At 35.9% G+C, this 14,942-nt stretch overlaps 2 protein-coding genes across 5 annotated transcripts; one reads left to right on the forward strand and one right to left on the reverse strand.

Annotated features, from left to right (window-relative positions):
- The first annotated feature begins 30 nt into the window (after nt 1-30).
- LOC107738244 (Purkinje cell protein 4-like protein 1) lies at nt 31-3,737 on the forward strand. Its single transcript, XM_016549964.1, has 3 exons — nt 31-219; nt 1,990-2,044; nt 3,072-3,737. The coding sequence occupies exons 1-3, from the start codon at nt 211-213 to the stop codon at nt 3,206-3,208; spliced, it is 201 nt and encodes a 66-aa protein (XP_016405450.1). The 5' UTR covers nt 31-210; the 3' UTR covers nt 3,209-3,737.
- A 3,725-nt stretch (nt 3,738-7,462) lies between these two features.
- Nucleotides 7,463-14,890, reverse strand: LOC107738148 (uncharacterized). 4 transcript variants are annotated; one of them, XM_016549857.1, is made up of 22 exons: nt 14,820-14,890; nt 14,269-14,338; nt 13,880-13,927; nt 12,802-12,855; nt 12,572-12,676; nt 12,427-12,486; nt 12,128-12,193; nt 11,939-12,007; nt 11,020-11,091; nt 10,833-10,880; nt 10,660-10,725; nt 10,450-10,524; nt 10,275-10,346; nt 10,120-10,188; nt 9,976-10,029; nt 9,694-9,756; nt 9,555-9,617; nt 9,346-9,420; nt 9,217-9,253; nt 8,968-9,019; nt 8,481-8,895; nt 7,463-8,341 (listed from the first exon to the last, which is right to left on the reverse strand). In XM_016549857.1, exons 5-22 carry the CDS (start codon nt 12,659-12,661, stop codon nt 7,754-7,756), a joined length of 2,034 nt encoding a protein of 677 aa, XP_016405343.1. In that variant the 5' UTR covers nt 12,662-12,676; nt 12,802-12,855; nt 13,880-13,927; nt 14,269-14,338; nt 14,820-14,890; the 3' UTR covers nt 7,463-7,753. The 4 variants fall into 4 exon arrangements, with proteins under 4 accessions (XP_016405343.1, XP_016405340.1, XP_016405342.1 ...); XM_016549854.1 differs by having other exon boundaries at nt 12,421-12,486; XM_016549856.1 differs by having other exon boundaries at nt 12,421-12,486; nt 12,802-12,821; nt 13,876-13,927.
- Between the last annotated feature and the right edge of the window lie 52 nt (nt 14,891-14,942).

Genomic DNA, 14,942 nt, shown 5'->3' on the forward strand with positions numbered 1-14,942 from the left:
GAGAGAGAGAGAGAGCAGGGGCGTGTTTTTCGGGATGAGAGATGGAGATTCAGTTCTCTGCATAATATTTTCGGTTCAGTTGTTCTGACATAATTTTAAAGCACTCGGACAAAAAAACCCGGAAATTTCGATTTCATTTATTTAGTGTTTCAAAGTCACGCTACAAATTATCCCGCGAACCCAAAACGACATTCGACTTCTCTCAGAACTATGAGTGAGGTAAGTGTTCATTTGTTATTTTAAATCTGATAAAGCAGATTAATTTAAAAGTTAATTCGAAATTTATAACAAAAGTATAAACATCTATAACATTACGTTCAAGGTAAATATATTCTTTGTTGAGGCAAAAAAGGATTCAATAAATTCAATAAAAGATCAGATTGCTTAGCTGTCAAGCCCTCCAATTTCTCTTAAGTAAAGATGCGAAATATAAAAGGGTTGTGTTTTTCATCTTTACTAAAAATACATTTGAGGTGGGTTTACAACTATGCCATCTACTCTTTATAAATTTTACACATTTTACATTTTACAATGCTTTTTACGCAATGAGAAAATATAAATCCTTAGATTTCCCTGGTTTAAAATGAAAGTGTGGTGCTTTACATTCTTTTGTGCGTCCCATTAATTGGCAATTAATAAGTGGCTCAGGGGAGCTTGACCTTGCTGATATGAGCTTGGCTAATTAGCAGATGGAGATTGTGCCGTGAGGCTTGTGTGTATCACTGATGTGTGAGAGTGAAAATAAAGAGCTGGCTGAGGTAATGTAGCAGAGAAAAAGTAATAGCCAACACACTGGGAGCCAGCTGGCTGAATGGGATCTTTCCCCCCCTCATCATCAAGTCTTTTAAGTGTGAAAGCCAAGTGTGAAAAGTCTTACCTCCATAATACTCATATAACCTACTTTTGGCAAATTATAAGACAGAAAATAAACAACAGAATGGCATATAGCCTACCAAGAAAACAAAATCTCTTGAGACAAAAGTTGTCATGTTTTAATGCTCAAAGGGATTTTATCTGACAGCTCAGAGAGTGGTGGATGTATGCTTTAAAACCTACTAGAGAGAGGAAGACAAGGCAAGTTCAGAGTTAGGGTAAGGTGAAGAGGTTCTTTCATTCCAAAAAAAAAGGGGGATTATAGAGGGATGTGCTGCAGAGATTTGCATTTGAAAGAGCCCTTGCAGCAAGAGAGTGGATAATATGTGTGTGTGTTTATGCAATGTTCTATTTCGTTCTCTCTTGATGACATTTTGTGCTTTACAGAAGCTATGTAAGAAGTATTTGCAGTATATTACCTGCTAAAAGCAAATATACAGATTTTTTCAGGTTAACTAACAATTCATTGCTGAAAGTACACATTAAAGTGACGCAAGAAATACATGAATTAAACTTCACATTTTGGATGTCAGTGTCTATATGAATAACTCAAATCTAGGGCATCATCTCAAGGCTAATTTGTTTTCGTAATTGAAGAAGCAAGGTCACAGATATACTGAATGCATTTTGGCCTCAAGTAGTTTACTCATGCTGTGCACATTGAAAAGGCAACATAAGGATGGTGACGGATTCTATCTTCAGCAAAAATACAAATGCACACTTTTATTTAACCTATATCAAACAGATAAACATATTTGGGAACCTCATGAACCTTCAACTAAAAATGTCAACAAGGATAAATTAATTTTAAAAATAATATCAAATATACACACACATGCACACACACTAAGCTTGCATGTTATGGCGATCCTCTCCAGGGCTGAGTGCCACTGTTCCAGATTGCACACAGAATTGAAAAAAGGAGGATTAAACCGATGGGGATTAAGGGGTCTTTATCGCTCACTGTCCTAACACACGACTCAGAAAGCCCATATCAGCTTTTAATTTAATGGCAGAACACATAAAAATTCACAAATGTTGTTTTGTTTATACTGCATGTATGAATGCTTTCACACAACGTTAAACCTGCTGAAAGTTGCCGTCTCTTTCCTGCAGAACAGTTCATCTGATCCTCCCAACAGCACTCAGGGGCCCACCACAGATAAAAAAGGTGCGTTAATGCGTTTCATTACACCATGTTTGAATTTTTCATAATTGACTTCTTGAAAACTCCTCCATATTTTGTTCTCCACCAGAACTGTACGGTTACATAGGGCCAGGTTTATATTTGTACAAATATAAGTGTAGCCAACCACAAAACAGATGTCTACTAGTCCAGTCTGATTGTTATCTGTTTTTATTATTTTTATCATAGAATATCAGTTCAGTTCTCTCTCTCTTAACAAAAAAGCACACACGCATACCCACGAGAACTGAAGCACACATTTACTCTAGAGACCGTTCTTTATTGCATATCTAGTGGAGGTTGGTTATTCCCATAAGGTCAGGGTATATTCAGCTGACTTACCCTTTCATCTCACCAAAGCCCTGACGTTGCAAACCGCATCAGCTAATTAAATGAGCTCGTAATAACTTAAAGGGATATTTCATCTAATAAGAAGATATTTTGAAGAATGATTCAGCTGGTTTTGACCTAGTGTGACCTGTCGGCATGATGCAGTATATCTGTTTCCTTCTTTTCAAGACAATTAAAGCTTTAAAAAAATAATTACGGGGTATTACTGATATATTTTAAGTTGTAGAAAAAAAGTGAAATATCTTAACCTTGTTTTAACCACAGGCCTTTTTTTTTTGCCATTTAACCAATAACCCATTCAAAAAACTCATTGACTTTGGGTAGATGGAACCGGAAGTGATAAATAACTCATTTCCAGGTTTTGGCCTTCAAAAATACATAATTTCTGCAGCACATCCCTGCATATTAATTTAAGATACAAGAAAATATTTTAACATCGAAACAAATAGACACTTCAGTTTTAACTATGAAAATATGTTCTGATTAGAGATATTAGAATGGTTGCGTATTTTACAGTTCTGTGGTATGAAAATGTATAAACAATTTATGTAACAGGATTTAACCTGCCTGAATTAGGACACACTGGTTTAAAAATAAATGTAAGAAATCCTTTTACTATGTCATCGACATTGTCAGTGTTTCTATGTCATGTGCCCCTCAGCCCCCCAGGAGAAACCGGTGGACCCTATGCAAGAACCTGAAGAAGAGATTGACATTGATCTGGATGCACCAGAGACGGAAAAGGCAGCTTTGGCAATACAGAGTCAGTTCAGACGCTTCCAAAAGAAAAAGAAGTAGAAAAGGGAAGTATGAACGAAAGGATCAGTGCAGAGGACAAAAAAGCCTTCTGCAATATTCGAAATGGAAAGAGATTTAATAAGGAACAAACAGAGAAAAGGGAAAAGCCAAGTGTGGGTGGGAAATTAGGGGTTTGGAAAACAAATGATAGCCCTGTGGCATCAACATGCTGGGTTGAATAGAGTTTAGGACATAAGAATAGAGAAGGATTTTCACATTAAAAGACATTGCAGATTTTATTCTCGTTGTATTTGTCTAGATTTGTCTCAATCCTTTCTCTCCTCTCCTGTAGACATAAATATAGGTAGGAACGTGTTATTGACATACGCAACACACATCTATAATTTAATACAGTATATTTAGTATATCATCAATGCAAAATGTAATTTATATAAATGCAAGAATTCAAAGGGCGGTAATGACCAAATGGTGCACTGCACCTACAGTAAAACATGCTGGTGTGAATTAGCATAGATATGAAGTAGATTAGTTGTAAATGTATTCTTAGAGGTAGCTCTTAATTGTTTTGTTTTTTCTTTCAAAATGACGCGTGTTTGAAAAATAAAGCAATCTCTGTAACACCGTTATCTGTTTAGCATTAGTTAACTACATTAACATGGACTAACAATTAATTACTTCTAATGCATTTATTAATCTTAGTTAATGTTAATACATTATTAAAAGCATTAACAAAGATGAATAAATATAGTAACAAAGGAACTGCTTGTTGTTATTGTTAGTTTAATGCATAATTGTAAAGGTGCTAACAAAATTTCTTTATATGAACTGCAGACTAAATAATGATTATTTGATAACAGAAAAAATATAATAACCTGACATTAACAGAAGAATTAGCAATAGCAATATCTTGCATATTTCTGCATTTTGGACAGGTATTTAATCAAGAATTGTATTAAATCAGGAGTGTCAAACTCAGTTCCTGGAGGGCCGCAGCCCTGCAGAGTTTAGTTTCAACCCTGATCCGACACACAAACCATGTAGTTTTCAAATAAGCCTGAAAGACGTGATTAGCTGGATCAGGTGTGTTTAATTAGGGTTGGAGCTAAACTCTGCAGGGCTCAGGCCCTCCTGGAACTGAGTTTGACACCCCTGTATTAAATGAAGTAGCTTGTTATTTTCAAATTGATCCCTATTCATGCAATTGGCCTTGAAATACGTGTGAAACAGGCAAAGTATAACATTTTTGCTCAATTTACTGTATTTTACTGGCTGGTTGCATTTAGCACAAGGTCGAGAACCTTTTTAAGTCATGTCATACTCAGTGAAATGAGCATAATGCCTTTAATTTTTGCTTTATTGCCAGTTACAAGCATGCAGCGAGATCCTTGCATTTTTGGTGAGTCAAATGAAGATGATTATCAAGGAAAGTGTACCATTTGATCTATTTTAAGTGTCTTTCTCTTTCTCCTTCCCCTATAATTAAAGCGGTCTCTACAGATATCTCAGAATAGCTCATAATAATGAGAGCAGATAGACTCATGATTATCACAGTTAGTGGGACAAATGATGTCTGTAATTGCATTTAGACAGGTGTGATGAAAATGTCATCTGTGTTTGATCGTTTTCAAATAGTCGCTGGCAATGCAATAATTGAATACATATGTTATTATTCTGTGTTTTATATAAAGGATGACACATTTTACTGTTGGACAGTTATCTTGTCCTGTATTGCCCTGTACTTCTTTTCCTGTGCATGTGCTTATGTGTGCTTAAGTGCTCTAACCCACACTTGCTTCTTTTTTCTCTGTGTGACTCAGTCTAAAATATATGCTTCAATAGCAAGAATTGTATGTCCTAGGGGCAGTGAGTCCATGGTTATATAAAGTAAAGAGCATTATATAACATTAGTTTGTTTCTTACCATCAAACCTATTTAATGGATACTGGAAATGCATATTGCTTGTAGGCTGTAGTAGTATTTATTTAAACTTGCGATCTAAAATAATGTGTTTAAGCAGAACATTAATGCAGGTAAAGTATTAAGCACAAAGTGAAGGGTAAAAAAAGTTCTTGATTATTTCTACTTGTTATTTATAACCCAAAATATTAAGCTATTTATAGCTTTATAGCTAGTTTGCTGCTGTCCCCTGCAATGAAGCACATTCAGTAGTTCATTTCAGCTTCATTTGATCATTTAATGAATGCACATTTAGGCTACTTATGTTTGGGTGCTGATGTGTAGGACATGCAAATGTTTATCTTGTGAGAGGAGATGATGCCGTCATACTTTAATAGATACTAAAAAAAAAAAAAACTATAAACACTGAATAGCTATAAACTGTATAAATACCCCAAATACCAAACATATACACACATTTTCTTCAACAGCAGAGGGCATTCTCTCCCTTTCTTTCAGTCTTAGGCCTATGTACACACAAGCAGAGAAACATGAGGCCCTGTCACAAATGCAACAATTGATGTGAAGAGCAAAGCTCGCATGCATTAAAAGTTCATGAGACTGTGTCCCATTTGTCATTTGAGGTTGCAGAAGAGTCCTCAATCCCACCTCTAGCTGTGACTTATGGCTCTGCTGCAGGTGGATTTTATCAGAGGCGCTTCAAGGACCCTTCAATGTTAGCAAAAAAAAAAAAAAGAAGCTCAACACTGTTTTTGGATGCCGTGAATGGAAGTAGGAGATTTTGTTGTCGATAGATAGATGCTTATCTCGATTTCGGAGTACGCTGAATAAACTTGTGAGGAAAAATCTCACAACAATGACTCGACAGCCTGTCGGCTAATCTTCAACATGTTTGCCAATAAACATTCCATTTTGGATTGAATAAATTGCTCTTTTATAAGAGAAGGGTTAGGCTATTTATTACAAAATAAATACAAAAACGCATTTTGCATTCATTAAAAAAAATTACTTTTATGCATTGCATAAATCCAGAGAAAAATAACACATTTTAGGAAGCATTTTTAAAAATAAATGTTAAATCATAAACAAACTACCTATTAATAGACTAACAGAAAACAGAAAATGTTTTTTTTAATTTAAAAAATGTATATATTTACATAAAACGAATAATACATAAAAATAACAAAAATACATTACATCTTTGCTGCATAAAGCCCAGCATAAACACTTTTTTTTATTTTTTGTGGGCAGAGAGGAGGAAATAGGATTATAATCCAAATTTGTGTCACCTGCACATACCCCAAAGCTTCATGTGTTGGAACACATGAACTACCCACTAGGTCAGCTCCAACAATTGCTCATTTAAAGTTCTCGCACTCATAAAGAAAATAAATCTAGATTTACAGAATGCCTTTTTACCTACAAATGATAGTTAGTAGTGCACTCTGTCATTACTGGTTTAAGGTAGATTCCTTTTTTTTTTTTTTTCCACAAGAACAATTTGATTAATGTAAAGCCACAAAAGACTGCTTCTTGGATATATTGCTGAAGGAACTGAAACAAACATGTGTGTGTGTGTGTTGTAAACCACACTAGCCAATTGTGAGAATCTTAATTATAGACTACAGGCCGTGGAAAACAGGTTGAGGGTAAAGTTTCTGACTCAACCCTTATGCTGTGTAAGCCCTTCACATTTTTACAGTGGTCTGTTTTTTCACACACATTCTCATTAATTTATTTATTTACATTGTTTACAAGAGTGAACATTATTGATACACCTTAAATATCAAAGTTTAGTGGTTTGTTTTAAACCTACAACCCTAAAAATTAATTTGACTTTACTTTAAAATACTTCATGGTGATTACCATATTTAAAATTTTTTCAGTTAAATAACAAGAATGTTGATTCTCGTGTGTAGCACACATTAAAAAAAGACGCATGCTGAATGGCATCAGTCTGCATCCACTGGTATTTGTTTAAAGAAATGCAAATCTACTTGTTTTTCTCTTACTTCTTACTATATCATCTTTGATTTTCCTGAATAACACAACATGAGTGTTTATAGGCTTCTTTTCTTTCTGTCTCATTAGATTCCTTTTATAATCAGTTTTCAGCCCCTTAACATCTGTGTAAAGTCTTCTATTTTCTATATTCTAAATCTTTCCAGGTCCTACCTACAACCCTAAAAATTAATTTTACTTTACTTTAAAATACTTCATGGTGATTACCATATTTACAATTTTTTCAGTTAAATAACAAGAATGTTGATTCTCGTGTGTAGCACACATTAAAAAAAGACGCATGCTGAGTGGCATCAGTCTGCATCCACTGGTATTTGTTTAAAGAAATGCAAATCTACTTGTTTTTCTCTTACTTCTTACTATATCATCTTTGATTTTCCTGAATAACACAACATGAGTGTTTATAGGCTTCTTTTCTTTCTGTCTCATTAGATTCCTTTTATAATCAGTTTTCAGCCCCTTAACATCTGTGTAAAGTCTTCTATTTTCTATATTCTAAATCTTTCCAGGTCCTTTCAATTCAACTGCTTTATTCCATCCCACTTACCATTTTTCGTTTCAAATCTTTCAATTTAGTGCTTTTGTTGTTTCCATATGTTGGCTCACTGATAAGACCCTTTATCATTCACTCATCTCTTTGACTCCTCATTTTATTTCTTTTTTTGGCATCTCTTTCTCAGCATCTCCTCTCTTGCTTCGGTTCATTTGCTGCTGCATAGTTTTCTGGTCAAGTTTCTCCTCCAACTGATCTATTTCTTGTTCAAGTAGAGCCAGTTTAACAGGATCTGACTCACAATGGTCTTCATCCTCCTCCTCTTCCTCATATTCTTCCACTCCATCCATGGTCTTTTGAAGCTGAGTCTTCACTTTGTTTAGTTCTAGTAGGCCATGTTGAAGCTCTTTGCAGACTTCTCGGAGCTTGGAGGCAAATTTGGTCTTAGCACCTTTGCTAAGTTCATTGGAGTCTTTGGCGAGAAAGAAGACATCCAGGGCGAGGAAGAGAGTGGACATGACCCCTGTGGTGATACTGACGGCCTTGGCGGCTTTGGCAGCACCTCCAGCAACACCTAGAACTTTCACAGTGTTGATAAGCCTATCTGTGTTTATCATAAGGGCTCTACCTGCTCGTCCACCTTCCTTCATCACATGCTTTATGTTACGACTAAGACTCGTGTTGACCACACTCTCAGAGTACCCCTTAAAATCCCATTCCTGTAGGGTGTTCATTCCTTCCTACATACACAAAAGAAAAAATCACATCAATCAGACAGAAAAACAAATAGACAAACAGATGGACTGATAGATCAACATACAGAGAGAATGATAGCCTGGCATACAGACAGTTGACACACAGATGGAATGCTAAACATACCTGCATGAACTCCAGACAATCTCTGATGTCACTGATCCCATTCTGGTAGCCTTGGATCATCTTCTCCACCTTCTTGCGATCCATCTTGGATTGAACCGCATCGGTGATGTTAGCTGTGGCTGAGGTGATGCTTCCAGCTGTTGCCACACTGATACCCACCGCAGTGACGATAGTGGAAGTGCCAAAGGTGAAGGGTGCCAAGATGAGTCCAGTAATGGTGGCTATGCCCCCTGCCACACTAGCTACGCCCCCTCCAACAGCTGCACTCACAGTCTTCTTATGAAAGCTGTCAGCAGTGTCTGCCAGAGCAAGCAACTCTAAAATATGACGTTGCAGAGATGCCCCACGCTGGTTGAACAGACTGACAAAGAGACGGGCGGCCCTGAACACACGGTCTGCAGCAGCCTCGACAGCCCTGACAAAACATTAAAAAAGATCAGTGGAGGCGATTAGACAATGATTTAAACTAAAATCCACATTTACTCACAGCTCCTCGTCGTCCTCCTGAAAATGTGCTGTTTCATTCCATTCACTCCAACCTGTCAAAAGTCAGTAAGTCAAATGAAGTTGCTAACAGTGATCTAAACTAGATATAGTAACAGGGATGAGGGACAAAGATTAACCAATCGTCCAACTGATTAATTTTAGTCAACTTAGATTAGGAGACTAGTCATTTTTGAAAACATGTAGTTTTGCATATCCATTATAGGTGATCAGGTAATTTGACCCAACTCACCCTCAACAGTTTTCCACCAGTCCATCAGGTCATCATCCTGTGAAAAGAGAGCAAGAGAGAAATAAAAGGTTAAAATAAATATCATAATTAACATTATTGCATAATAATGAAACAATAATGATAATATACCTCATCTGTCTCTAAAGAATTTAAATCTGTTGGGTAGGCAGCCATCTCCAGTGGCAGGATTTCAAAAGTACAGTCCTGTAACATTCAGAGAATAAGAAATTAATTATTATCTGATGGCATAATAATATGTCAAATAAGTCAAGGACTGCAATAAACTCTAATGTCCATAATGTACACTCATTCACATACTCATTGCAACAATAACTCACCTCATTTGTCCCCAGTTGCTGCATTTCCATTGGCACCTCAATCATATCTTCTTGATCTGAATCCTATATAGATTTTAGAGTATGGCAGTTGTTTTGATGTAAAATATCAAGTGATATTTTACAAAAGTGTTAACACTACCTGCGTACTAGATGAAAATGTGGACATTCTAGGTAGAGTTCTCTTCACTCTAAATGACACAACCTGAGAAAATGTGAACAGCACATGAGTTACTTTACAATGTGAACTGACACTGTAAATAATTTCAGGTGCAAACAAAAAGTCAAATTCCACTACTGTTTGTGGCAAGTAGAATTATGGACTTCAATTTCCTACAATATTCCTGCCTATGTATGCCACTTTTGTGACCTTCAGAAGAGAAAACAAGTACTCCTCTATTTAGAAAGTGAGAGAGAGGCTTACTTTGTTATTACTGTTAGAGAGTTTCTTGTCATGGTATTTTCTGGGTACAGATTTCTATCAAATAGAGGAAACAGTTCAGCATTTGTTTCACAACATCATCTACTTTGCAGGCAACTTAAAATCTTTACCAATTTGGTAAAGTACCTTTTCAATGCCAGTGTCCAAGAAGTTATAATCCCAGTCTGTAAATTCACTGTGCTCACTTAGCGGGTCCTACATATTGAATAAACTGTCATTTTAATTTGATTAAAAATGGTATAAAATCTAAATACAGTAATAAGTAGAGGAAGATGCTTTACCGTTTCAGCAGGAAAACGTAATGCTGGTTTTGGGGAACTGCGGAAAGTGCCACTTAGCTTTGCTGAGTTATCCTGCACAAAAAGGACAGTTATTGTCAATAGCAGGTGACTAAGCAATTACAATAATATACATATATCTTACTATATAACATAAATAAAAGGTTGTGATAAGCACCTTTAAGTTGTTGTTGGAGAGATATAATAGATTGTCATTACAGGCCAGCAGTTTAATGTGTAACGGTGGGCTGTCCTACAACAAGAAAGCTTGTAACTATTGTGCATTATCAACAGGAAGGCAGGAGTAGCAATACAAAAAATACACAAATCCTACAGATAAATAAAATAGACAGTCATATGTCAATTATTTTTTGTTGTAGCAATATACCTCTTCAGAAGTATCCTCAGCTCCTCTAGGAAATGTTTTGAGAAAATTAAACAAGGAATTTCCCTCCTAATGAAATTAATCTGAGAGTTAGAATGACATTTTGTGTGACTTTGAATTCATTATACATGGCCAATGTGATTGTTGTTACTGAACCTACTGTCATTGTGACTTACAAGATTGTCACTGCCTGAAAAATCACCATTTTTCAATGCTGGTTCTTCCTGTAAAGAGACAGAAGACCAGCACATTATGCAAAGCTACAAGAATTATATAAAAAATTAGACAGTATTGCAAAATGTAAATTTTAAGACATTAATTTAAGAATAAATGATTGCATCCAAGGCTGCAGTTTTGTCACACCGTGGTGTTGTTGTTTTGTGTTTTGTTGTGATTGCCAGCTGAGAGTTCTCCATGTTGTAATGATGGCTCTTCCTGTTAAGAAAGAGAGGAAGGTAATATCAGACATACAGACAGTATTTGTGAGCTAAACCAAAGACAAGCTTCAAAATTGCAGGTTGCATTATTCTGTGTAATGTGCAACATCAAAGCATGATTTTACTGACTGAACTGTAAAAAAAACTTGACCACAATTATAGCAATACATTTTATACCGTTTACTGTATGTTTTTGTGGACACAGGGTGGATCATCTGAGCTGTTGTGGTGTCCTTAGAGCACTAAATACTTCTTTTTAAATCCAAACATATTGTGTCAATACAAACCATGTGATTCACACTGGACATTCAGTCTAAGGTGTGATGTCATGTGATGTTAGGTGTACTGTAATCACAACAAACCTTATTGCTGTGTTGGCTAGACTGTCAGTGGTGGCAGTGAAGCCATCCTGAGCCAAATCTCTTATAAGTTTGCATTATCTTTCATATAAGATCATAATCGTTAGCTTAAAATGTATGTGCCACTCTACAGGCATCTCATTTGACCATGAGATTCCTCTCCTGAGGGTTTGGCTGGTTTGTGGTCAATTTCACTGAGGAAGTCTCTTGCCTCCCCCTAGTGGTAAAAAATGGTACAGTTTCATGGCCTGACACTAACCGTGTGATGTAATGTCATTTTTATCTGCAAAGCATGTATGTAAGACACAATGGATGAAAATAGCAACATTCTGGTACCTCGGTGCTGTTGAATCGTGTTCAGGTCATTTCAACACTAATAACTGATTATATATGACTATATGAAATAGCTTCAGTTGTCTGTCATGAATAAAAATATTGGCTTAAATTGACTATTTTAATGTCTAAAAGCTCCACCAGATGTTTTACCTCTTGTGCAGGGAGTCTCGTCCACGTTTTAGTTCTTTTAAACAACCGGCTGAAAATGGCAGCGTTCCCCTGATAAATGAAGAAAATTTGCATTCTATAAACATTTTCATCATAAAAATGAAAACTATGAATCGGATATAAATATACACCATTTATGATAAAAGTCAAGTTTATAATAAGATGACAGACCTTTGGGTTATCGTTGCCCGATGGATGATCATTAAGAGCCGACAGTTCACTCTCAGTTAGCTTGTTCTGAGAAAAGATTAAATTATTCTTCTCAGAAACATGCCACTGCTATATTTACTGTATAGATTCTACATATTACTAAATCAGATTCTTCCTTGCAATCTGCCTATATTTCAAAATGTTATTTATTGTAAAGCAAAATCAATGCAGATTCAGAACAGTATTCTGAGAAATCAAACCATAATATTAACTCTCAAGTGCATTAAGACAAAACATACATTAGCTTTACATACATTAACCTTAATTTTGCTGTTCTCCAACAGACCATCATTATTGCTCGCGAGTTCACCATTCTCATCCTAGAGAAAAAAAAAATAGTCAACTAACCATTGCAAATGAAAGCCCAGATATTACGAGAGAGTCTGGTTACATCAAACGAATTACCTTAGTGTGAAAGCTTCCTGTTCCTACACCCTTAAACATGTACTGTCTCGTCTCAGATGAGTGCTCAACTACGTCTGAAAGCCTGGACATTGAATCTGCTTTTTTCTATAGCACAAGCAGAGGAAAAAACACACCGCAAAACACAAATTGGAAGGTCATTCATATATGTGGTTGCTAAAAAGTATTTGCGCATTTAAGTGTGTTATACAATGACATATGATATTGCTCACCTGAATGATCTGCTGTTTTCCTCTGAATTAGTCACTGTCTGTCAACTTTCACACCTATGGAGGAATATTCACCATTAAATCAATTCTACTTACAAATCCGTTAATGCAGTTTATTTTTTAAATATCGTGCTTTAAAATGACCTTGAAAGAACATAGCTTTTTTGTATTTTCTAAAAAAAAAAAGCCAATCTAATTAGCTAATCTTTACAATATTCTCATACTATTTAGAATCATTCTAAAATATTGTGCCTTTTTTGCTAACATACAGTCAATATCTTACATTTACACATAAACTTATAAAAAGAGTTTTCTCTCGCTTTGATTTTCTTGCTCTATGTCATTCACTGGACATTTTCTGGGGTGGACCCTTCTATTCGGGATTCATGTCCATGGATGTTATTCTGTCAGACCAGGCCCACAGAGAGTAAAATTAATTATCACAACTGTCAGGCTTGTGTTGTATTTTGTTCCCCATGTGCTCTCTGTGTCCCAGTGTTTATGCCCTTATTTGGTTAGTTTCCGGTTCCTGTCCTGATTATGTTTAATTCCAGGTGTTCCCCGTTTATTTCCATTGATCCCAGGTGTGTCTCGTCATCCCCTCGTCTTGTCATGTATTTAAATAGTGTCCCCGGTTGTTAGTTCAGCGTCCAGTATTGTTCATGTCTACATGCGTTACGTGAGTTTTCTGTGTTTCCTTGTTATAATTAAATCTCTTTGGGTTGATCTACTCCTCGTCTCCCTCCGTTCTTTGCTCCTCACTCCACTCAGTAGTGCAACCGTGACACCAACTTCTTTCACAGATTATGAAGACAATCATCTCCAGACATGTTTTAGTGGTTCATTAAATAGTTCATGACTTCCTTTTAAATACCTAACTATAGTTCAAATAATTTCCATAATCACTTCCATAATAAATGCTTAATATACATAATAAATGCTTAGCCTTTTTTTGCTTATTTTTCTTTCCTTTTTCCATTTTGTACATAATCTTCATGTTCTTAATTTATAGTAAAATGTGTTTTTCTTTTTTCACTCTTTATTAGACACTGTATTAAATGTATTATACAAATAAACTTACCTTGCCTTTTCATGTCATAATTAAACAGCTACTGGAAACATTTATTTCCTGAAATGCAACAGACATTCATAATCAAATCTCTTGTCAATATTATTAGACCTATCTCGCAGTCAGATTAAAAAAAAGGTAAAAGAAGTCTATATATTCTTCCACTATTTTGTGGACTATTTGTGATTAGCTGACATAAAGCATTAATGGAGTTAGGTTGACTAACTTGTATTTTGTGTTTTGAGAATTGAATCTGCCCCACTTTATTTTTTGTTTTTAATGTTTGTGTTTAAATGGTAAAAATCCATCAATTATTTTAGCAGTGTCATGTATGACGCCCTGACAAAGAGTGATATTTTATTATCATATGACTGTATCCTTGCCTGGTATAACCACATTACCTCATTTACGGGAGGTCTGAGCTTCCTGTTTCAGTTTTCCCTCTGGAATCACAATTGCACTTCTCCATTTCTAACATAAGAAAAAAACATGTTTACACAATGTATCATGGTAAAATAATGTAAACTATAATTATGAAGCGTTACTCAGGTAACACTGCACAGGAGTGCACTGTAAAACAATCTTCAGAGTCAGGAGCGCCAGACACTGACATAATTCATGATGACAAACAACTGCAAACAGTAGGCTACATACGCCTCAACGCCTCGCGTTCCAGGCGCTTCATTAAACGTTCGTTAAGATGCGCTTTGGTTTGCTCACTTTTTATTTTATTTTCAAACAACAATGTAGAATTCTTTTTCTTTTACGAGCTGACAGCTCGTTCTGTCGTTATTGTGGGTTTTTCTAGTCTCAGAGAAAGCGTCTGTTCTGGAATGACACGTTGCGTGGGCGAGACAAACACAAAAGACTCTTACCGAAACTTAATAGTTTATTTAATAAACATTACAGAACTGACAATCGTGACGATATTTCACAGTACTGTTTTGCCTACCTTAGGTTCCCATGCGTACAGCTACAGGGAAACGGCATGTCAAAACTTTGTCAAGCTCCGCCCGCTGCCCGGTTAATGTGTTGAGTAAAGACAGCACAGCGGGGCGGTTGAGCAGGGTACTGT

The sequence above is a fragment of the Sinocyclocheilus rhinocerous genome, unplaced genomic scaffold (assembly GCF_001515625.1).
Source record: "Sinocyclocheilus rhinocerous isolate Xijiao unplaced genomic scaffold, SAMN03320098_v1.1 scaffold254, whole genome shotgun sequence".
In the NCBI taxonomy this organism is placed as follows: domain Eukaryota; kingdom Metazoa; phylum Chordata; class Actinopteri; order Cypriniformes; family Cyprinidae; genus Sinocyclocheilus; species Sinocyclocheilus rhinocerous.